The 25,517-nt window shown below is 45.8% G+C and overlaps 1 protein-coding gene across 4 annotated transcripts in view; it reads left to right on the forward strand.

Annotated features, from left to right (window-relative positions):
- JAK2 (Janus kinase 2) overlaps nucleotides 1-25,517 on the forward strand; it is a 1,999,562-nt gene that overhangs the window by 618,474 nt on the left and 1,355,571 nt on the right. For all 4 annotated transcript variants that reach the window (XM_069626008.1, XM_069626007.1, XM_069626009.1 and 1 more), the window contains one exon: nucleotides 5,195-5,318. In XM_069626008.1, the coding sequence (XP_069482109.1) occupies nucleotides 5,195-5,318 (124 nt within the window). The remainder of the gene's footprint in view (nucleotides 1-5,194; nucleotides 5,319-25,517) is intronic.

Raw genomic sequence — 25,517 nt, forward strand, 5'->3', positions numbered from 1 at the left:
CAGGGCCCCCTGGGCTAACGGGCCATGTGGCTGGGGGGTGGGAGGGAGTGCTCCAGGATACCCAGTGGCAGAAGGGTGGTGGGGGGCAAGAGAGAGCAAAGTAGCCAGCTGCTTTCCCCTGCTAACTTTCACCAAAGATATTTCCAAATCCAGGAATTCATTTTTTTTCAGTGGCAGCCTCACACCCAAAACAAAAGCATGTCCAAATTAATTGGTATGTACGACTTCTATTTTGCAGTCACTTTACTGGTTGTGTAGGTATTGTGACAAATGAAATCCAAGTCCACTGTCCTTTGTGCTAAAAAATATTTGCATGTTTACATCATCACAGACTCGTGTTCAATGTAAAAGTCTATGCATTTTTATATCCCCACAAGGCTCTCGGCTTTTATGCAAAGCTGCCAGGATCTAATGTGCCGTTTACCCCTTACAGTTTCCCATAGGAAATTTACTTACAGAATGAAGGAGATTTACTCACTTAATGAATTGTTTACATACTGAATGCAAGAATGTTATTTATAAACTGCAATTTATTTACATATTGAGCCATAGAAATGCATTTACAATATTCAGACTGGATGCAAACAAGGAAATGCAAACCACCCAATATCATACAGAATGACTCTAAATACATGTTTGCATTGTCTTATGATTATTTTTATTAGGGTGTTTATTAACCGTGGCCCTAGCTTAGGTAAGCAACAGAGTGCTTTACAAGTCACAGGGGAAGGTACACTCTGAAGGAAGCAGATCGCAAGGCCAGTTGGGAGTTGGGTGCTAACAACTGGGGAGCAATGGCATATTTAGGCATTCTGTTGTCTTAGACCCAAAGGAGTGCATGCGGCCCCTCCCAACGTTACTCCACCTCTGCAACACTCTGCAGATTCCACCCCTTTAACAAACTCTATCCGTGTTGACCAAATTACGGCCTTCACCCCCATTTTGAAGGGATTAGAACGTTTGAAGGGATTAGAACGTTATTACTTCTCTCTTAATTCAAGCATGTCATCATCTATGTTATTCTAGTTGAAAGAGTGTTTTCAGACCCCTGCTGCCCTCGATTTGGAGATGGCAGTGTGTTCTACAGTGAGTGCACTACCGGTACTTGTTATGGTCAGTTGTCTACTTTTGGTAAATTCTGAAAATAATCTTTTAGACGAAGCAATAAGAACATAAACTCTCTGTCAACTGGACACAAGTGAGAGAAGGTTGGAAGGAGAGATGTTGGTTTCAATGCCATTATCTGGATTCTCTCACAAATTGCCTGCTTTCACTCTGAGAAGCACATAGACGGGTCTGTAATTTTAATGCAACATAACTACATTTCTACATCCGGTCTTGTCAAATGGTAAAGTTTACATATGAAATATATGTAAGCGGTACAGGCATATCTTATAAAAATGTTGAATAAAAATAACTCAACCCCCTTCTCATGGCTACAGCTCTTGTGTTAGCAGGGGTCCAAATGGGAATAAGGCAAGTTAAGTGCTGCAGCCCATGTACCTCCAATCCCTTTGGCTGAAAGCAACACCATTAAGAGATGGCATAATCACAAGTGACGCTTGTAAACTCTGCCTGGGCATAAACACTTCGGTAGAGTAAAGACAGTTGGAGAAGGTTCTTGGAATCTTTGGCTGCATGTTCTTTCGGTGGAGTAATGTGTAAGGACGACCCTGTACAATCATGTGTGGGAAGCAACATCATTCCTCGTAGCTGCACAATGCAGGCACCTTTTATAACAAATTAAGTGGGATAGTGTTTACATTATTGCCGTTTGTGCAATTGTTCAAAATACCCAGCATTCCAAGAGTAAAACTGAGTAATAGATCTGGCGTTCCAGCACAATATTACCTTTGTGGGTGTGGTTTAGGCTATGATCTTGCCAGCTTGTGTTTAAGGTAATTTAAAATGTTTGCTAACTCAGTAAAGTTGGTTCGACGGTACAATACATAGAAACATTTCGAGATGTGTAGCTGTCGCTTGAAGTACTGTTTCTCAGTAAAAGTCCTACCTTCTATTTAAAATATAATGTAAAGATGACTTAAAAACATCAGTTATCCATTGTGTGGCAGACTTTGCAGTTGGGTCTCCTGGTAGTACTGAATATGAAGCAGAATGTTTTCAAAGACTCATGATAAACCCAGCAGGGATGCCATTTGCCTGCTCAGCACTGAGCAGCTTCTGTAAAGATTGATGAATGGATATCTTTTTGGAAAACCTTTACAGCTTAGTTTTTGTTCTCACCCTTCTGTGGCTTTGGGTATCCGTGCACAGGTTTCTTGATGCACTTAGGCATTCAGATTTACTCTTCGCCATTTTAACTTCTCTATGATCTATTTCATGTTTGCACCCGTTGGGCAGCCACAGACCTCTGAAATGTGGGGCTGGGGAGGGAAATTAGTGCTTGCTTCTGAATATCATTTTAGTGCCACCTGTGGGAACTCTGTGCTTGACTTAAGCATAGGCATGCGTTTAATATTTTAAAATGATGCATCATTTTTATCCTTTACTTTTCAGAATGGAAGGCCTAATGTATGCAGAGGTTTAAAACATGCATGCTGTGTATTTGAATATAAAATGATTGCTTAATAGTGTGTGTGTATTGATTAGAAAGAACTACAGAGATAATTTGAAGTGGCCCGATAAAATGTATGAGGTTTTGGCTGTTTTGCATATTCAAGAGCTTTTTGGGAAGATCAGAATGACCAAAGAGCTTTATAGCTGTCGTATGTCTGTGAGAGTTGTATGACAATCAGTGGTACACGTTTCCTTTGTTTTAAAAACATCCTCCTTTCAAAGCTTTTGTAAATATTGAGAATGTATACAAGTTTGCCCATCAAAGACTTTAGCTGTCAAAGTGGAATGACTGCCAACCGCTCAACATTTGTCACAGTGTTGTGGATCAGCCAGACTCGGAGAAACAAAATGTGCTTTATATTTAAGACCAGTAAATTGAAAAACACTACAATAGAATGCTGCTCCTCTGGCAATCTGCCACCTTAGGCCTGGGACTAATCGGCCTTGTTGTAAATAAGTCTATGCTGGGGAGAGCGGGCAATTTGGCACCAAGGGATCTACAAGTAAACTGGGGATCAGAAAACTCAGGTTGGGTGTAGATTTGAGGGTACGTGGACTTTGGCGTTTTAGAGAAGCCATTCCTTGAACAGAGAGTCTTGAACTCAGTCTTGAAATGTAGAAGGGAGTGATTGATGGGAATGAAGGTTCCAGAGTCTGAGGGCCGAGACAGAGCAGGCCTGTCTTCTACTTCTGCACAGGCAGTGTTCAAGTCTGCACATGTTCTTGCTTCTTATTTATGGTGTGAGTGTTTGTGTGGGATGGGGTGTATGGTCAATGTCTGGGTGTGCACAATGCATTCATGCATTTGGGGCAGGGGGTTATATCATGGAAGTTAATGATGGTGACCGTGTTTGCTTCTAGTGTTTGTGCAACATCATCCAATTTGCTATATTGAGAATATAGGAATAGATTTTGGCTGCAGCTTCATCCGTGAGATTTACATTGACCATACACGCTAGGATTGTGTTTGCAGCTTCATAAGTTAATTACATTGGCCATAATGGCATAGTTGGACCACAAAATCAACGTAATTTACACGAGGAATGCTGGCATTTATTATGGACTGCAGGATGGATCATGGGCGCAGCTGCATAAAATGACTTGCCATACTGTAATATGTTGTGAACAATGACATCATGAACATTTGGCAAATGCTCCAGTGTACTGTTGGTGCTATGACATCGACTAGAATGTTTCATGCATTACCCTAGAGAACTAATTGTAAATTATGACTTTTTAACCCATTGTTCTTAAAATATATATATATAGGACCATTTGAACATCTGATTGGGCAAGTTCTTAAATACATGAATTCCTAGTCTAAGGATTTTCACAGATCTGTATCTGGTAGCAACAGTGTCATAGGTTAGAAACCAAGGCCTAATGTTGCTTTCGGATCCTAGATTGTGCAGATATGACAGACTAGAATCCTACATTTCACGAAAAAAGCGAGATTTCCTGTAACAGGAGATTCCGATGCACTTCTATTTGTCTCTTACAATTAACCTTAGCGCCCAAGAACCTCTCAGCTCTCCCACAGCTTAAAACAAGAGCCAACGGGTTCACGTTTTGCTATTGTGTGTTTAGAAAGCAAACTGACATGTACACCGGTAGTGGACCAATACGACATGGTCGCATGAGCAATAAATAACTCTCTATGGGATCTCGCACTCATTTCAGACTCACTAACAAGAAACTAATGTTAACCCATAGCCCTCTGTGAAAATAAGCTTCTAATTTTGAAGGATGCCCCTCCCCTTATTAAAGGTGGATGAACTATGAGAATGTGAGCTCAGAATGCCATCTTTTTTCATTTGTGCACATTTGGGCGTTTGTCGGAACCAGGGACTTCTATGCACTTGCTTTCTATCTGATGGCCACTTTGCCCAGCTGGGGTGTCCTTGCATTGTACGTTTTATATAAATGCAACAAAGGGCATGTTTACTTATAGCCAATGGATTACTCCAAGGCATCTTTTAGTAATGCATTAAGGCACCACACCAGCACTGCTTCTTAGAAGGTACCCTTCCTTTGGTTCTATGTTCATGTTGGTTACGTCCGGAACAGTATGTATATGTTGCACTGTGGATGTTTTATTCACTGACGATGATAACCTGGTTTCTTTAGGCATAGCTTGAACAAATGCTGTCCCCGCCTTCCAGCATTTTTACTGCTTGCTAATTTGTTCATTTGTTAAAAATAGTTGAGTAGGAGAGATTTGAAGTGTGAGTTAACAAGTTACATTTATGGTGACTGCAGTGTTCTTGGGGAAAGCCATTTCCCCAATGAAACAATGACTAATGACCCAGTTACTGTCAAGGTTATTATTTTTCACAACTGAGGTGGTGAACTGGTTATATATTGAAGTTGATGGAAGCAAAGGGTCATTGAAGGGCACTGCTACTGCACTGTTTTCATGCGAGCCAGATTTTGGAAGCCAATTCTAATCCTGTCTCATGATGGTATCTGTTTACGATTATTGCGAACCATGCATGTCAAATGAACTAAACGCATTTGCCTGTTATTATTTTCTTTTTCGTCCTTATGTTAAAAGCGGGATTTCTTGCACTTCAAAACATACCACCTTTTGAGGTTTTCGATCTGCTCCACTTTCTAGGTATTACACCAGTCTACCACTGCATACTTGCATTGATGAATGAGGAGGAGAGGACATGGTATCCTCCCAATCACGTCTTCCATGTGGACGAGGTAGAAAGACAAAGTGTGCTCTATCGAATAAGGTAATGTTTTACAAATTATTTCTGTGTGCTTTGTTTACAGTGAATCGTGTCTGAGAAATATTGATATACGAGGGTGTTACAGTTGTATCAATTTAAGGTTGCAATTAATTGGCTAAAATGTACTTAAGTTCAATTTAGTAGTACAAACGGAGAATGGTTTAAGTATTTCAGGAATAGGTTAGTCCCACCGCTCTTGAGAATGGTGGGGTGTTCGTGAGGGAACGACTGTGCTAACAGGTGAAGAGGGTGAATCTGTTGTGATACTGGGATGGGGAATGGGGAGGTGATGTCAGAGTATGTGAGAATGGAATCGGTTCGAAGAGCTGGCTGATCGGGCAAGCGGGTGGAGAGTTGGCTGATTGGGGTATAGTGGAGACCGAGACAAACCGGCATAATGGAGCATCTAAGGAAAATAACAGGCAGCACTGTTGGCATAATAAGAGTAGCAGATTGTTACATATCTTGCACTGTAGTGGTATAGCCGTGTATATAGCAGACAAATGTCAGATTGAGTGTCTCAGAGAACATAAGAGCTATCACGGTACAGGTCCCTAATAGTTCAGTAGTATACTGGGCCAAGAAAAGTAAGGAAACCAAATTGTAGACGTTCAGAATGTTAGTATCAGGGCACATATGGTCTCTTTCAGTTGAATACAAGTTCTACCCCACAAAAGGCCATGCATACTTGAACCAAGGCCTCTACTTAAGGGTTCATCCATCCCACCTTCTCAAGACTCAAGCAATGTCCTAGCTAAAGGACAACATACCGTAATAAACTTTTCACAGCAACACAACTCAGATGAGAGTCTGGCTTACAAATGTCTTCCTAAATGCTATGTCTACTATGGGTCTTTCTCCTTGCACCTCAGACCTCTGCTACTAGCAGCTGAACATTGTTAACCAAGCTTGCATGTTGTTCCTTATTTTAAAAGGTTCTTTACCACAATCATGGATTACTTTATTTCAGGTGTTCAGGCTCCTGGTCCCTTCCTATCCTATTGAATATATTTTTAAATGTTTTTATTGGCATTTATAAATATGCATATACAGAAAAAAACTGTTGGGCAACTACCTTGGGTTGTATCATCTGATGCACATATTGTGTGCCAATTAACTTGCAAAGAAAAAAAAAAGTAATAACAAATAAATAAACAAAGTAACAACATTGACTGTCCCACCATTTACTAGGGCCTCGTGTTCCATGTTTCCAGGTTAGGGGCGCGGGTCCGGAGCCAGTTCTCTGCGTTTGCCCACTCAGGGCGGTGACATAGTGAAGCGCATAGGTGTGATGGGCTGCTCTCTTCTGCTTGTTGTCTTCTGGGGTTCGAGGGGGACAGGTTCAGGGAGGTTTATAGCTCGTTGAAAAGATCATGTTTCTCAGAAGGGCCCTCCAAGCCTCTAGCGCGTTGCTCACGTCGTCGCCTCCCCGTCTGTTCCCCTCCTCCCAGGCTCTGGTTTCAGCCGTGGTCCACCTCTCCATCTCTTTAATCCAGGGCTCATACCTGGGGCCTGCTGGGGATTTCCAGGCCATGGCAATTGTCCTCTTGGTTAACACGCAGGCCATGTCCATAAGCTTCGCCAGGTGCTTGATTTTACTTAGTCTTGGGTAGGTGCCCAATAGGCACTCCTTGGGTGTCCACTCGTATGTCTCTAGGCCAGCGTTCCTGCAGGTTTGTTCCGCGGCCTGCCAGAGTTTCTGAGATTTGGGACAGGTCCAGAACATGTGGATCATGTCTGCCAGGTCTGAGGAGCACCAGGGACATTTTGGGTCGACTGTGTTGTTGAACGTGGATATCCTGTGTGGGGTCATGTATGTTCTGTAGAGTATTTTCAGTTGGATCAGTCTAAACCTGGCATTCCTAGATATCTCCTTTGGGTATATCAGGGCTCTCGACCATTCGCCCTCTGTGATTTCGATCCGCAGGTCTGTCTCCCATTTTTCCTTCAGCCGTGCGCTCCTTGGGTTGGGTCTGTTGTTTATTTGGGTGTACAACCTTGATGTCGGTCTCCATCCGTCGCTGAGTTCATATGTTTCCCTCAGGAGGGGATGTGTCTCTGGCTCCTCGGGCCATTCGACCCAGTTCTCTTTGGCTACATGTTTCACTTTTTGGTACCAGAGGAATTGACCCGGTGGAAGTCCGTCCCTTTCTTGGAGTGATTCAAAGTCCCTGAAGAGTCTGTCGCAGAACATGTCCCCCCATGTGTAGAGGCCATGACTCTCCCATCTCCTCATTGTTGCTAGGTCGCTTGGGGTTTTGCAAACGTCCGCCAGCATGGGAATGTCGGGTGTGTATGAGTGCTGCAGTCCTACTATGGATCTCACCTTGCTCCATACCCGTCTCCCCACCTCTAGTATCATGGGTGGGTTGGGCGGCCCTACTCGGGTCTTCCAAATTAACTCCTTGGGGTGAAGCGGTGCGGAGAATTGGGATAGAAGATTCAACTCTGCTGTAGGTTCGTCTGAAAGCCATTTTACTAGATGTGTCGATTGAGCCGCCAAGAAGTACCTCTGGAAATCCGGGAGTTGGATTCCACCCTCGGCGTGGGTGAGTGTGAGGACATTTAGTGTGAGTCTGTGCCTAGCTCGTCCCCAGAGAAAGTCTCTAATCAGGGATTCCAGCTTCCTGAAGAAGGATGGAGGAATGTAGTATGTCACGTTGGTGAAGTAGTAGAGGAACCTGGGGAGAATTATCATTTTGGATATTGCGGCTCTGCCCATCATGGAGAGCGGGAGCTTTGACCAGAATTGTATGGATCTACGCACTCCGCTCATTGCAGCCTCCGTGTTGGACTTGTGGGTGGATATTGGTGTGTGTGTGATGTCAAGGCCTAGGTATCGAAAGGCGTCCACCTGCCAACGGATCCCGATCTCAGGGAGCTCCTCCACAGGTTTACCCCTTAGTCTTGCAAGTGGGAACGAGCATGACTTCTGCCTACTGAATCTTATCCCCGAGTATTTCGCGAAGTTATCTAAGACATCAAGTACAAGCGGGGTGTTTTCCAGGGGGTCACGCAGATATAGGAGGACGTCATCTGCGTATAGAGAGATAATGTTGTCCGACCCACCAATGCTAATGCCAGCGTCGAAGAACTGCTTCCTAAAGTATATTGCGACTGGTTCTAGACCTAGGATATATAGCATTGGTGAGAGCGGACATCCCTGTCTGGTACCCCTCTGGATGGGCCAGGCCCTAGATACCACGGCACCTGTTTTTACTCTTGCTTCTGGGTCGCTATAGAGGACCTTGATCCAACGGATGAAGTGTTCTCCGAGCCCGAACTCCCTCAGTCTCAACCAGCCATTCCCAATAAATAGAATCAAAGGCTTTTATGGCATCCAGTGAGAGTACTGCTAGGTCTTCCTCGCTTTCGGTCGTCTGTGCTCTTATGTGTTGGAGCCTCCTGAGGTTGGCGTAGGTGTTTCGTCCCGGAACGAAACCATTCTGATCCTCATGCACCAGAGATCCGATCACCCTCGGGAGCCTCTTGGCCAATATGGTTGTTAATATTTTGCCGTCGTAGTTTAGGAGCGCCAGTGGGCGATACGAATCGCACTTGTCAGCTGGTTTGCCTGGCTTGAGCATTGGGACGATAAGGGTTTCTCTCATGGTATTGGGGAGAGTGCCCGACTCATATGCCTCCGTGTATACTGCATGTAGAACAAGGGACAAGGTCTCCTCATAGGCCTTGTAGAATTTTGGGATGAGGCCATCTGTCCCGGGGGACTTGCCTGTGGAGAGGGATCTGATCGCATCCGTGATGTCCTCAACCGTGATGGGTTCTCCCAGTTTGTCCCGTTGTTCTTGATTCAGCCTGGGTAGTCCTACTTCGGCCAGCGTGTCTTTTATATCTGCCGTGGGAATCTCGATCTTGTGAGTGTATAGCTCATTATAGAAATCTGTGAAGGTATCATTGATCTCTTGTTGTGTCCTGCGGGTCATATTGTTCCTGTCTTTGATCTCCTTGAGGGCTTGTCTCGGGTGTTCCTTTCTGCATAACCATGCGAGTATTCTGCCCGGCTTGTCTGCTTCCCTGTGGGCCTTCAGGGTGCGCACAGAGAAGTCGAACTTTGAGAGTCTTTCCCATGCCGCCCTGCAGTCTTCCCTGATCGATTTCAGTTCTGATTCCGTTTCAGTGGTCAATGGGCCGTCGCTTTCGAGTTGTTTGATTTTCTCCTCCACTGCCTCCTGTTCCTTTCTTAGTTGCCTCCTGATCCCGCCTGCTTTGGCTATTATCTCTCCCCTTGTCACTACTTTCAACGCCTCCCAGAGTGTACTCCACTTCCCGACCGAGCCCTTGTTTATCATTAAGTATTCTTCTAGCTTTTCTCCTAAGGTTTCCTTGAATGCGGGGTCAGTCAGGGCGTCTACTGGCATGCGCCACATCGGGATAGGTGGGCGAGGGCCCGTGAAGCAGAGCTGCAGCAGTAAGGGGGAGTGGTCCGATATTGATCTGCCCATGTATTCTGCCGATTCTACTTGTGGGGTTAGCTCATTGGCGATGAAGAAATAGTCTAGCCTGGTGTGGAGGTTATGGGGAGCCGAGTAGAATGAGTATGATCTGTCGAAGGGGTGGAGGTCTCTCCAAATGTCGGTTAAGTGTAGGTCTGCCACCATCCTGGAGAGGGGCCCTGGGGAAGCGCTGTTAGGTATGCGTGGCGTTACTGATCTTTCTAGTTCAGCATTCATGACGGAATTGAAGTCTCCCCCCCCATATGACCGTGTATTCTCTGTAGTGCAGCAATCTGGCGCATAGCTCCTTGATGTGAGAGGGTATGCTGTGTTGAGGGAAGTATGAGTTTACTATGCACAGGGAGGAGTTCTCAAGCATGCCCCACACTATTACATACCTGCCCTCTTTGTCCAGTTCTGCCCCCATTTGTTGAAACGGTGTTTCTGGACTCACCCACGTGTAGACTCCTCTTGCGTACTTTGAGAAGGATGCGCCGTTACCCTGGCCCCCCAGTAGTTCACCATCTTGTCTGTGGCCTCCGTGGTGAGGTGTGTTTCTTGAAGGAGGGCCAGTGATATTCTTTTTCTCTTCAGGTATGAATATATTCGGTTTCTCCGTATGTATGTTCCCATCCCTCTGACATTCCATGTGATTAACTTGAGTCTTGCTGCCATTGCATGAGTGGGTTCCTTGTTGTGGGGAGCACCTCCCCTTCTTCCTGTGTTACATGTGTCGCATCATATGATGCATGTTGTTCCGCCTGTGTGGGATGGGCAGACCTAGCCTCTGGTCCGAAGTCCAGACCAGACCATCTACTGTTCATCTGAGGTGGGACAGTCGAAACAATAACAACTTGAAAAAAGTAACTATAACTAACGCACCCAGCTTCTGTCACCGGGGTGCAGTGCTCGGGGGCTCTCGCGCTGTCTGACCTAGTCCGGGTCTCTGGCGCGAGTGGTTGCGTGCAGGCAACTGGCCTGCACTGGTCATCGGCGGGTCCGTGGTCTGTGTCCATGGGCGGGAGGTCAGGTGAGCCCTGCAGTCATTTAGCATTCTCACGTAGTAGTTTTGCTTCAGTCGAAGTGTAGCTTCGAACTGGTTTAGGGTGCGATGCAAGGGGCATGGGTGCCCTAGCCATGTCAGTAAGCGATCAACCTTGGCTGCTTTCGTTATGTTTCTCAGATGTGGATTCTGTGGGGACCTCAGCCAGGTTGTTGTGTTCCATCCACATGGTAGCTGCTTCTGGTGACTCTAAGAATATCGCACGCCCTTTGTGGATTATTTTCAATCGTGAGGGGTATAGGAAGATGTATTTCAGGTTTAGTTTCCTCAACCTGGCCTTGATGGGGACGGAGGAATTTCTTGCTCTCTGCACCGATTGGGTATAGTCAGGGTATATGGTGATCGGATCTAGGGTTATGAACTTCAAAGTACCTAACTTTTCAATCAACTGTTCGCAGGGCAACAGGGAAAGGATTGAAGGTAGAAATGGTATTCACCTTAAGAAAGTCAATGTAGAAAGGCCATGGGACGCAAAGTTGTGAAACATTTTGAATCTCAAATCTAAACTCTTGCCGGAACCGGGGAACCCAATACGAACTAGGGTTCATTTTTAGACATGAAGGGATCTGGCTATCATGGAAGCATCTTTCACTTTTTCAGGATTCTGAGAAAGATGTCTGGGACCTGGTCCAGTAACTTTTGAAGGGCCTGTTTTCTTGTTTTTCAGGTATATGTTCGGAAGTGACTCCGGAAGCCATCAGAGTGGCTATAGAGCAAGGACATTTGGATCTCTCAATTCTTTTAGCAGGTCAATATGATAGACCTGTTCTTTATGAATTCAGTAACATTTCAGAAAACATTTCTATAATAGTACATATACAAATATAAAAGCATTGACTAAAATAAAATTAAGAACATCTCTCAATAAAAGATCCCATCAGAATTCCATACCACCTTTAAAACCAATGCAACCATCTTAAAAAGAGAATTAAGCAATTAGGCCACTATCTTTAAAAATAAAAACATGTTGGGAATACACGTTCAGGTATTTTTTTCTAAAAGTAATTGCTCCATCTACAAACCGCTTCCGTGACCCCCCATATCATTTTACACTTAAAATAGTTGGCAAAGCAGATCTGCGTTGCTTTATATTTTCCACCTCTAACATTGGGACAAGGAATTGCTCTTTAGGACCCTTGTTTAGGGGACAAAAAGAAGTTGGTGAATCAGTCTCATTCTGGTCCTTATAGACTGAGCATAAGGAGTTCTCCAATTATTTCCTTTTCCATCTCACCATTGGGGCGTTTAGCCTCAAACTGTTAAAATGGGTTTGCGTTGAGGCTTTCTACTGTTTGTAATGCATAAATCAAGTCAAATACGTTTGTATCCCATGTGGCATTGAAATGTGTTCATGCTGTCTATTTGCTAATTTACAGAGATCCGCATTTTTAGTCTGTGCATTTTTAGCCTGTGCTGCTATTTATGCCAGTAGTGAGGAACTTATTTTGACGGTTTTCTTAGAAGTGTAGGGTAATGTTTCATCTAATGTGAATAGGATGTTTGCCTTTAGAAGTTCCTTTTTCACATGAGTGACCCATTTTACATACACACTTCTATCATTTTGCCAAACTTCACTTAAGAACGGCTGTGTCAAGACAGCTTTTCTGCTAGGTATAGTATTTAAACACAGATCTTCTGGGGCAATTGTACACGTATCCTCTCTGGCCTTAAGTCCCTGTTCTCTGAGTCCAGACTGATTTGAATCAAACTCCAGTATACGGTACCATAAATATTTGTCCAAATAAGGCAATTCCTTTAGCCTTCCGATTATACAGTTTTAAAATCGGTTTAACCGGGTAAACCTTCTTTGCCAAATGAAATGTGCCCCAAATTGATTGATCCATTACAGATCCTTGTTTATATGCTCATCGTTTGCCAAATTTGGTGGTAACCATCCCCCCAGATGATCTTATTGTTTGTTTAGTAGTCAAGTATTCCTTGACTACCTTGAGTGCCACAAGCTCAGTATACAATCTAGGGGTTTTACATAATAGTCTACGGGCGAAGATTGTGTAGTTACTTAGGAGCCTTTGAAGGGAGTGTGGTTTCCTACTCGTGTGTCTGCTCATATTCTATTCCGTTTGAAAGAGTTAGACAAAATGTTGAATAGTAGTGGGGACAAGATGTATCCCTTCTGAACACCTCTAATTACATCATAAGAAAAAGTGTTTAACCCTTTAGAACCATAAAAGACCCCAACATTGATGCCCTCAATTAGGGAAAATAGTATATTTAGTAGGTGCCGGATACTCGGGGGTCCCTCGTGCTTCCTCATATTGTAGGCCTGCCTACTGAACCAAAAGCTTCAGCCAAATCAATGTAATCATCATACAAAATATTGTTATAGACAGCATTGACTGCTAGCAAATATTAAACACCTAATGCGGGGTGCTTACCCCACCTACGAAATCAGATTTAATACAAGAAAACATATATATATATATATATATATATATATATATGTGTATATATATATATATGTGTATATATATATATATATATATATATATATATATATATATATATATATATATATATATATATATATATATATATATATATATATATATATATATATATATATATATATATATATATATATATATATATATATATATATATATATATATATATATATAGAGAGAGAGAGAGATGTTTTCTTTAGTTACTCCATTCAATCAGTTTATTCAAGATCACTTTCCCAAAAATGTGAAAGCATCAGTTGAATCAGTTGAGACGTGAGATTGGTGGTAGCTCCCGGGGGACATTCACACACCCTTTTAAAAAATCTGAGTAATAATTGTTTTGGTCCATGATGTTTGGTGTTTTCCAGTTGCTACCGTACAGTAAAAAAATACTTCAGTAGTGTAGCCCAAATCTCCAGAGGTTGTCTAAAAATATTTGAAGGAATACAATCGGGGTCAAGGCTCTTATTGGATTTAAGACCAGCAATGCTAGCTTCATGTCATTTAAAGAAATGTGTGTATCTCTTGTCAGCCTGCCCTGGGATAGTTGTTCCCCCTTTTACCTGATCTTTATCTTGCCTCTGAGGTGTTCTCACTCTTTAGTATATGATACCAACTGCTTATTTTACCTAATATGCCCCGTGGTATTCTGCCAGCAATTTATTCTGCAATATTATTATTATTATGGTATTTATTGAGCGCAGCCCTAACTTCAGGAAGCAACAAAGAGCTTCACTATCATAGGGGAAAGAATAAGGTTGAGGAGCATAGAAACAAGGGGGTGGGGGATGTAACGGAGGAGAGAGTGCAGTAGTCCGCAATGGATCTATAAGTAACCACAGAAGAAAACAGTGTGGATCAATTACGCAGTCTCAAGTGTATAGACTGTGAGAAAACTGAGGGTATTCTGAGGACTACAGAGAGAGGCGGTTCATGAAGCGTGGCATGGGATCTGGGACTCCTTGGAGCTGGCTGAGCAAGGTGAAAGGAGCCGTGTTGGAAGGCTACCCCTTTCCCTTTTGCTCGAAGTGCTTGTTCCCCTGTGTTGGAGGACGAACACAGGACTCTGAGGGGCATGGGACTGGAGCCCTGACACTAAAGGCAGAAGGCTGTGTGATCCGCGCTGCAGCAAGAAAAGTTAAAGCGACCAGTGAGTTTCTGATGAATGAGTAACCCTGTGTGTGTGTGTCATCTTTATTATTTGCTGAATACTTTGTATCAGAGGGGTCACGTGCTTCGAATGAGCACGTTTTCGAAAGTCTCTGATCCTTTCATTGTCAATTACCAAACAGGTGGGTATACTTTGTATCAGAGTGGTCACAAGTTCTAAAATAAATCTGGCTTTAAAGAACATGCAAACAAAAGATCCTGAAGCTTGATTTACAGTAGGTAGGAGTATTGATACCAACTTGTGTGATAGCTACAAACTATAGGAACACATATTTGATAATATTGTAGACCCACAGAACCAGGTCTATTGAGTTCAGCATTGGAGTTGTATAATTTTGGTCTGTATTGTTTTATAACGTTTTGCTACATATACCTTTCTGACTCAATGCAAATTATCAATGAAATACATATTTTATCATTTCTTGCATGCTAGCCCTTGGTTTGTATGTGTTTCTTCTGGCATCCTAATACTTTGGTTTCATTTAATCATTGTTTAAATAGTTGGTTGATACCGTTTTGGTTGTGAATCATTAACTGTTTTGGTGTCAACATGCAGCAGCAGTCCTTTTTCGTTTAGGTATTAGCAATGCCCACTCTGCTGCCAGTCCACCGGGGCACCCCAACCTTTTTTGTACTTTTAAAGAACATGCAAACAAAAGATACTGAAGCTTAAATTAAAGTAGGAAGGAGTATTGATATCAACTTGTGTGAAAGCTACAAACTATAGGAACAAATATTTGAAAACAAAATTAACTGAACTGTGGAACTTGACAAAGACACTGTTTTTTTTAATTGTGTTCCTCAACTAGATCTTGGGGAAGGGAACCCTTAAGATTGGAGATATTTGATGAAGCGAGAACTAGGTTACTTTAAACTTGGGGAAGGGAGTTCCGATTAAGACTATTTCATCTTAAGTTCAAGGAAGGTAATTTTGAGACTTTTTGCTGAACTGTTTTACACTTGGGGAAGAGCTGAAAAGAAGCTGTGAGCTGGAAGAAGCTCAGAACCTTGTGTTAAACACTGTTTTGTTTTAGTTGCTGACATTCCTACAAATTGTATAGGTTAGATGTGAGGGCAAGCATAGGTTTTGGACACAGATTCCTAATTTGAACTCTTTGACTCCAGACATTCCTTAGTTTTATTTTGGTAGGAAAATCACACCTTAGCATAGGGAAAGTTAATCCTCTTTCCGTCCTGACATTTAAATTAATAAAAGTGCTTGTTTTGAATTCTAAATCTGTTGTCTGTGCCTTGCTTTATGATGCCTTCACAGGACCAATCAGTTAGAGAGGAGCCATTCCACGAAGAGGAGGGTCCCGAGCTCCTTCCTGAACTGTAGAAGCAAGAGGGTGAGTCAGATGTTGATGGAGAGGAGGTTCCAGAGTCTTGTGTTCTGTTTTTTCCGTTCTTGCACCAGCAGAGTTCATGTCTGCATATGTCCTTACTTCGAATGGATTGTGTCCTCCCACGTATTACTCATCTTTGATATTCGATATCCAGCATCAGCAAAATAAATTAGGCAGAGGGTGCTGTGCGTCGATGCAGTCGACTCGATGTCCCTCGAGGGCCTCTGTCTCGAGGATGATGTAATTGAAGGCATATATAGCACGCACAGCGCCCTTTGGTTTCAGTTCAATTTTTCTGCAAATGCTATCTCTTTGAGAAATACAGCGCGCTTCTTAACGAATATATGCGAGTATGTCATCTTCGTGAACACTGGCTACCTCAAAGCCCGGGTTCAACAAGTGTCGAGATTGTGAATCGAAAATGTCATTGTCCCATCCACAACTTATATGTCTTGGGTTCGAGTATAAGACCTCGGCCTGCACCAAGTGTCAGTCGATGACCGGAAAGGCCCTGAAGGAGCGAAAGCGGAAACTGGCGGTAGATTGAAACCCCAAATCTTCTACCCCGACCAAAAAACCTTTGACCGATGAGTCGAGAGGCAACTCTCCTCAGAAGAAGAAAGTTAAGAGGTTGAGGTCGAGGAGTGGCTGTCGAAGAAGTCCAAAAAGAGGCACTATAGGTCGCTTTTTTCGACTTTATCAGCAGACACCTAACCTGAGAGGGTATCTTGCCCCACAAAGCAATCCGGCTACTCCAGCACCAAATCCACTATTCATCAAACCCTTGATGCCTGAAAAAACATATGAGCCTTTACCGAGGAAAGCCTATTTTAAGTCCCTTAACTCAATATATGAGGAGAATGAACCCTCAGACAACAATGCACCCTTTGGCCTCCAATTAATTGGGCACCCCAAATGTGCCTGAAAGTTTTATTTCTGAGGAATCCAGGTTGAAGACCTTTAATAATAATCTGCAGACTGCCAGTGGGGTGGACAACTCACCTGAGCTAGAGTTTGGAAGACCAAAGGCTGGGGAGCATGCTGATGCGTCATAGACAGCTTATGTCTAAGGTAGTGCAATATATGGGGTGGAGTAGGCCTCCGTTACCATTTGAGCAGGATGATCTGATGGACATCCTCGATAAGGGTCCTCAGTCAGATGCTATATTACCTTTCCACATTGCTCTCCAAAAAAGGGTGGCGACAAATTGGGAGATGACAGAAACCAATCCGGCTGTGAATAAAATTGTGACCAAGAAATATCACCCTTCCAGTAGTGACCCTGACTGCCTGTCTAAACATCCGACTCTAGAGAGTCTAGTGGTACAGCCAGCTACTGCAACTTATAAGCAAGCAGCTTACCCTACCATCCGTCCAGATATGGGTGACAAAAGATTAGATGGATGAGCAAGGGCAGTATTTTCTGCAGTGAGTATGGCACTCAAATCGGCCAACTCACATGTACCCTTGCAAAATGTGTATTCACTCTATGGGACTGCATTTCCATGACGCAAGAGCACATTCCCGAAGGGGATGAAAAAGACTGGTTCTTAGCCATAATTGAAGACGGCAGAGAAGCCATGTGTGAGTCTCTTCAGTCAGGTCTGGATTCTGCCGACACCATCAGCAGAGCCATGGCTACTAGCATAGTTATATGCAGGTTTGCATTGTTGAGGAAGTCTGGATTTGCACCGAATGTGCAATCCAGACTTCTCAACATGCCCTTTGACTGTTCTCACCTTTTTGGCAACAAGGCTGACGAAAGCCTTGAAGTTGCACCCCTCTAATGTGGCGGCCAAATATTTGTGTCGCTATTAGGCAGCCTCAGGCATTTTGGCCTATTGGACAGACTTGGAGGGGTAGATCTTTACACTACTACTCCTCAGTTGGAAGAGTCAGAGTATTGGCTGGTCAAAGAGACCAAAGTAAGTTCCCTCATGGTGTACAATGGAGAGGTGCGAAACCAGCTTAAGCAGGGGCATCTTTATCATCTGCCACTGAATCAGCTGCCTCACAACCTCGGAGGTCTTGAGTCACAACTCACCAGTGAGGGGCAGACTGTATTGGCATCTAGAAGAATGGTGAGACATTACTTTGGATGCTAGGGCATTGCAAATCAAAGCCTGTGGGTGCTGCCTTCCTTTCATAGAGAGACCTCGGAGCAATCCACTCGGAATTCACTTTGTGAGGATTCCAGACCCACTCCTTGTGCAGAAAATGTTAACTCTGCTAGAGAAAGGCACTATAGAGCCGGTGCCTGTAGCGGAGAGGAGCCAGGGATGGTATTCCCCATATTTCCATTTTTTCTTTTTTTAAATTTTTTATTCAATTTTTGTAATGGTACATTTGAGAAAAAGTGCATACCACACATTAACTCAGTGTGACTGTTACTCAACAAACTGGAAACCATATCCTCTCTTTCTCCAACAGTACCCTCTCCCTGTTGAACTTGGATCAACTCCCCACTCCCACCCTCCTCGTGAGAGTGCTCATCTGCCACCGATCTCAACCGGCCTCATGCCTAGTGTGCTTGATGTCTCAGCCATAGGTCCTCTTTGCTGCCGTGTTTATTATCATGGCTTCTCCATCTCTATGGCCGTTCTGCCACCCCCACCTACCTCCTTCCACTCTAAATGTATGGGTCCATTATTTCCCTGAATCTTATTGCTCTGGTCAGATTATGTGTCGCCTTTCTAGAGTAGGCCGCACTTTCCAGACAACATATTTTGGAGAGGAGTGCTCTTCATTCAGCAGTCGAGGGTGGAGCCTTATCTTTCCAATGGATGACCAGGAGCTTCCTGGCCATGATCAGGATGAGTCCTAGAAGTCTAGATAGTCTGTATGCCAGGTGTCCGAGTCTGCACTCAGTAATAGGGCCTCAGGTGTGTGAGACATCAGCCCCTTCCATGCTTTCTATTTGCTCATGCACGCTCCGCCAATAGGGAGTGATGATGGGGCATAGCCATAGTATGTGTCCCATTATGCCTGTAGCGCCGCAGCCCCGCCAGCATTTGTCGGATTGGGTAAGCCCCATTTTATGTAGGTTAGTCTGGGTATAGTATAATCTTTGCAGGATTTTATATTGAATTTCTCTGTTCTTTAGATTAACCGAGGTTAGTGGTATGACAGCATAGTATTCGAGGATGACGGGTATGCCATTTTGGGCCCCTAGGTCTTCAGACCATGTCATCGATAGTGTGTGGTTTCTGCCCGTGTTGTTGGGTATAACCATGTGATAAAAGGTGCAGAGATGCGGGAAGGACTCTGTGTTGTTCCATCTCTTTTTCACATGGGGCCGGGGTTTAGAGACTGGTGTCTAGCAATGTGTGGGAGTGTATCGTGGTTTGAATCTTAAGGTAAGTAAGCCAAACCCCCTGGGCCTGACCCAATTTTGTACGTGCCGCTTGAAGGTTCAGGAGTACCCCATCCTCGCATAAGTCCATCAGCCTGATGTTTTTCCACTCCACCCCCTGCCCTGTTTTTGGTGTATGTCTGTGCTATCCCGTAGGAGAGTGCTGCCCGGAGGCTGGACCACACCAGCGCTGACCAAGAAGTGTGACTACTTGGTCAGATCGGGCTCCTGCAGCACGACACAGGTTCTCCAGCATTGGATCTTTCATGGATTCACATGCTTAGAATATTCCCCGTCGTCAGACTGGGACCCCTCGGTACACATATATAGCCTTTTCCTATAGGAAAACTTCTGACACTTTTGTGTCCTATCTACGTCCTTTTAGGACCCGCCTACGCATGCTCCGCAGGCTGTCCCACTATAAGAGGCCCGCCCCCGCGGTTCCCGTTCAGATTTCAACCGTCTCCAAAGTAGTGGGATCTCCTCGTGTTGTCTTACTATTTTGTACTACGTTGCCTTATTGGATTTCGAGTACGATATGTCCTCTGTATCAGGAAAAGCGCTGTTCCGTCCATGCGCGGCGTGCGGCTTGAAAAAGGTTTACGAGGGGGACAGATATATGGATTGTATATATTGCCTCCACCCTCACCATTCGGCTGATGCCTGCGACATATGAAAGGGGTTTTCTCAAAAAACCCTCAAAGACCGGAACCGATGCCTGGTGGCATGGCTGAATGAGGGTGCAGGGGCATACCCCCCCCTCGGAGGTAGGCTCCACACAGTCGGCGACAACATCACGCCACGCGGCCTCGTCGGAACCACCGGCGAAGAAATCTAGATCGTCGGAAAAAGAGTCGTCTGGAACTCACTCCACTACAGACTCCTCGTCAAAGAAATCATCCTCATCAAAAAAGCATGAGAAGGAAAGGAAATCCTCCTCTGGCGATCATCACAGATCGACCACGAGTCGAGTAAAAGCGGGCACAGTGTGGAGAAGGCGGGACCGCAAAAACCACCTGCGAAGCCTGCGTCGTCGACGGCGATCCAGTCACCGGCCGCCTTCCCGCCACTAGCGCAAGGGGCATCCTCCGTCCCGTCGACAATTGCATCGACGAGAGCCTCGTCGACGGGGGTCCTACAGGAGGCCTGGAGGTCTGAAGTCCTCGACCCTACCCCCCCAAAGGCTTTGCTACAAGAGCAAGCTATGTTGCTGTCCTCGGAGGACGAGAGCGAGAGAGTGGCTGGCCCAGCAGACCTAGGGCTACGAGCGGCTGCCAAGTCGTCGACGAGGGCATCCGTTACACCGGTATCTGCCCCTCTCCTCAATCTTCAATCGGTTTTGTCGTTGGATATTCTGTCCTCGCTTCAGTCCTTGCTACGGTCGTTGGACCAGCGACTTCCCCAGGTCAGCCTGCCACAGTCACCCGTCGATGAGCCGGGCCCGTCCCGTCAACCGCCGCACCCACGCACGCCAATCACAACACTGGCGCAGGAGGAAGGTGAGCTGCCAGATTCGGAGTCGGACGGGGGAGCCATGTCAGAGGTCTCTTTATCCCCCTCCAGGGATCCTACCTGGGAGTCAGAGACGGAGTTAGAAAACCCCAGAAGCCCAGCTCACCCGTCCCCTCCGGACGACATTGCGTCATTCCATTCGATGATGGAGAAGGCATGCAAAGAATTTGGTCTGTCCCAGGAAGAACAGAAAAAGGACTGTTTTTTGTTCGACCACATGGGCAAGAGAAGGAGGTCGGTGTTCTCGATACCGATACTTGACCATGTATGGAAAGAGAGGTTGCAGACAATGAGGCACCCATTCTCAGAACCAGCAGTGAAAGGACGCCTAGAAAAAAAGTTTAAGGCTCCAGAGTCTACACCCAAGTGTTTATCCTCTCAACCAACACCAGACTCGGTGGTGTCGGCGGCAGCAGCGAGGAAGGCAAAGGCACAGCACAAGTGCACGACTCCACCCGAGAATGAAGCGAGACGCCAAGATGCCTTTGGCAAGAAAGTGCTCTCCGTGGAAGCGACCACAGTAAAGGCTGCAAACTCTCTGGCAATTGTGGCCAGATACGATAGGGAGATGTGGCACAGGCTGGCTCAGCTTCTTGATCATCTTCCAGAAGAACAGAGGAAGGCGGCGATGCTACTGGTCCGAGAGGGTGAGGAAGCCTCAAATCACGCAATAAACATCGCGGTGGATCTTGCTGAGTCTGGCTTCAAGCAAGTCAATAATGGGGTCGTATTACGTCAACAGTCATGGCTGAAGTGTACCTACTTTAGGCCAGAGGTACAATACAAGGTCTTAGATATGCCCTTTGAGGGAGACCTTCTCTTCGGTGAGAAGGTGGACGAGGCCCTAAAAGGGATGAAAGAAGATTCGGACACGGCACGTTCTTTGGGTGCCCTCCAGAGTGGGAGGAGCTACAAGTCCTTTCGCCCCTTTAGAGGGGCTTCAGGAAATTCAAGATTCTCTTCTGGAGACAGATCCTTTGCCAGATCGGCTTACCCCTCCCAGGGGTACCGACGTGCCTTACAATCGGCTAACCGTCGACGAAACTTCCAGTCTTCCAGAAAACGACCATCATACCCATCGTCGGCGAGAGACAAGCAAACTAAAGATCAGCAGTGACGTTCCACAACCCGTTCTGGGGGGAAGAGTTTCAGCGTATGTCGACGAATGGGAAAGGATAACGACGGACCAATGGGTGTTAGACACTATAAGACACGGACACTCTCTTAAATTCAAACACAGCCCTCCGCAAATTCCACCTGCGTTCACCGCTCAGTCCCATATGAAGGCACTGCAACAAGAGGTTACACTAATGTTAGCGAAGGGAGTGATAGAATTAGTTCCAACATCACAGAGAGGCCAAGGAGTCTACTCAAGATACTTTGTTGTAAAAAAGCCGAACGGCAAATGGCGTCCCATTCTACACTTACGCAATCTCAACTCCTTAAAGAGCCTGAAATTCAAGATGCTCACTCTGCAGGAAGTGATCCGTGCAGTTCAAAAGGGAGATTTCCTGGCATCCCTGGATTTACAGGACGCATATTTCCATATTCCAATGTGTCGGAAACACAGGAAATTCCTACGTTTTGTAATAGGGCGAACCCACTACCAATTCACGGTTCTTCCTTTCGTTCTCAAAACCTCCCCCAGAACGTTCACAAAATGCCTGGCTCCAGTGGCTGCCTGGCTAAGGAAGCAAAGCCACCATGTATACCCATACATCGACGACTGGCTGGTAAGGGGATCCTCCCCAGCATCGACCAACACAAGTCTACAAGCCACCATGCAGCTTCTACAACGGCTAGGATTCGCCATAAACTTCGAGAAATCCTCTCTGCGGCCATCGAGAACGCTGGTATTCTTGGGGCACAGTTCGAGACTCAGCTAGGGCTGGTGAAACCTTCTCTTTACACGACCTCGAGACTCATTCAACAGGCGGCCCGGCTACGGCGAAACACCAGGATCTCAATGAGAAAGTATGTTTCGGTCTTGGGGGCCATGGCATCCTGCATCCATCTGGTGAGAAACTGTCGACTTTTCATGAGGCCAGTCCAAGAATTCCTCGCAGACCGATGGACACAGGCTCAGGGATCGTGGTCGGAAAGGATAACCATCGACGACGACAAGCTACTTCGGACCCTTCAGTGGTGGCAGAGCTCCCACAATATGAACAAAGGTGTGCCCCTACAGGAGCCGGAGTTCCAGAGCACCATAGTTACAGATGCGTCCCTAACCGGATGGGGAGCGCACATGGGTGCTCTCCAAACGCAAGGTCGCTGGTCTCCAACGGAGTCACTCCTACACATAAACGCACTGGAAGCGGTACGATGGGCCTTGAAGGCGTTCCTACCACACATCAAGAGGTTGCAAGTGCGAATACTGACCGACAATACAACAGCCATGTTTTATCTGAGGAAACAAGGAGGGACACGATCAAGGACTCTCTCCATAGAAGCCCAGAAAACATGGCATTGGGCATCGAAGCACGAAATCTCCCTCGTGGCTCATCACCTTCCGGGTGTGAGGAACTGCCAAGCCGACTCCCTCAGCAGAAACATGGCCCAGATACACAAGTGGGAAATGGACACGGGTCACTTGAAGAAAGTGTTCGAGAAATGGGGCCACCCCCCTCTGGACGCCTTCGCGACCAAGGAAAACAAGAAATGCGAGAAATTTGCAAGCAGGTGGCCCCAAGAGGGTTTGGTGGGGGAGGCGTTCTCCTTCCCATGGACAGACATGTTCCTCTATGCTTTTCCCCCGTTTCCCCTCATATGGAAAACAATACAGTGGATACGCAGATACAATTGCCGGGTGATTCTAGTGACACCAAACTGGCCGAGGCAACCGTGGTTCTCAGACCTCCTCCATCTATCGCTGGAACATCCCATAGCGTTTCCGAAAGTCCCGTACCTTCTTTCCCGGGACAGAGGCACGGTGTGGCATCACGACCCGGACAGTCTCAACCTTACATCCTGGCTCCGGATTTCGGGGCTTTAGACATTTCAGAGGAGTGCCAAGAAATTCTGCAGGCGGCTAGAGCCCCTTCCACTAACAAATCCTACTCCTATAAGTGGCAGAGATTCTGTGAATGGTGTAGAAAACAGCGGGACCTACAACCATTGTTGGTGACGCTGGAACAAGTTCTACCTTACCTGCTCCTCTTAGCAAAAAAGGGATTGTCCCCCTCATCGATAAAGGTACACCTGGCAGCCATCTCGAGGTTCACAAGGAAGAGGCAGTCGTCTCCTCTATTCAGTGACAGACTGGTGAAACACTTCATGCGGGGTTTATTTCGAGCTTTTCCCCCGGTGAAACGTTTTCCCCCGGCGTGGAGCCTCAACACAGTGTTGGCAGGTTTGATGAAACCGCCTTTCGAGCCTATGGCCACGTCCGACATGAAATTCATTTCGTGGAAGTTGGCATTCCTGATAGCTATCACATCAGCCAGACGTATCTCGGAACTACAAGCGCTGGTCGTGGACCCGCCCTACCTAAGATTCTTTAAGGACAAGGTAGTCCTGGCGACTAACCCTACGTTTGTGCCTAAGGTTCCGACGGTATATCACAAACACTCATCCGTGGTTCTGCCTACTTTCTTCGCCACTCCATCGTCGGCAGCAGAAAAAACTCTTCATACCCTGGACGTTAAGAGGGCTCTGAAATTCTACCTACATCGCACACAAGACATCAGGGCTACTCGGCAACTGTTCGTCGCATATGATCTGTCGACGAGGGGTAAAGCAATCTCGAAACAGGGATTGGCCAGATGGGTCTCGTCGACGATTGCCTTTTGTCACTCTAAGGCCGGAAGGCCACTGCAAAGACATCCTAGAGCCCATTCTACAAGGTCAATGTCATCCTCAACAGCGTTATGGGCCGGAATTCCGCTGACGGACATATGCCAAGCTGCGGCATGGTCAGTGCCCCACACCTTTACCCGCCACTACTGTCTTGCCAGGCAGCATGCGGATGAGGCGCAGATGGGAAGAGCTGTCCTGCGCCATCTGTTTCAGTAAGGTAAGCTCCACGTTGTGGAGAGTGTGTTTTCTACCTTTGATGACAGTATACTTTCGGTGGGAAAGGTTATATGAGTAAACTTATTACTGCTGCGCATATGTGTTGAGTAGTAGGGTGAGGGTACATTACATTGCATTCTCACCACCGTCTCAAGTGTTACTGCTATACAATCTATTCTAAGCATGTGAATCCATGAAAGATCCAATGCTGGAGAAGGGAATAGTTTCTTACCTGTAACTCCATTTCTCCAGCATTGGTATCTTTCATGGATTCACATGCGCCCGCCAAGCCTCCCCGGGACTGCAATGTATGTGATGGATAAGTTTAACCCTTCCTACTTTGGAGGGGCCGAAATCTGAAGGGGAACCGCGGGGGCGGGCCTCTTATACTGGGACGGCCTGCGGAGCATGCGTAGGCGGGTCCTAAAAGGACGTAGATAGGACACAAAAGTGTCAGAAGTTTTCCTATAGGAAAAGGCTATATATGTGTACCGAGGGGTCCCAGTCTGACGGGGAATATTCTAAGCATGTGAATCCATGAAAGATACCAATGCTGGAGAAATGGAGTTACAGGTAAGAAACTATTCCCTTCTCTGGGGCACCTTGTGTGATATTTCAGTGCTTGCGAGTGTAGGTGTAGCCCCCCCGCTCCGGGTGCCGCCAGTGGTCACTTTTAGTCCGGTTGGACCTCCTGCCATGGGCCTTGTTTGCCCGTGTTTAGCACTTGAGGTTTGGGCGGTGTTCAGTCTGACCTTGCTTGGGCCGTGACACGCTATGCCTCCCTTATGTTACCTCTTTGATGTGAGATTGGACTCCCATTTCCTGC

The sequence above is a fragment of the Ambystoma mexicanum genome, chromosome 6p (genome assembly GCF_040938575.1).
Source record: "Ambystoma mexicanum isolate Mex_15411 chromosome 6p, UKY_AmexF1_1, whole genome shotgun sequence".
Taxonomy (NCBI): Eukaryota; Metazoa; Chordata; class Amphibia; order Caudata; family Ambystomatidae; genus Ambystoma; species Ambystoma mexicanum.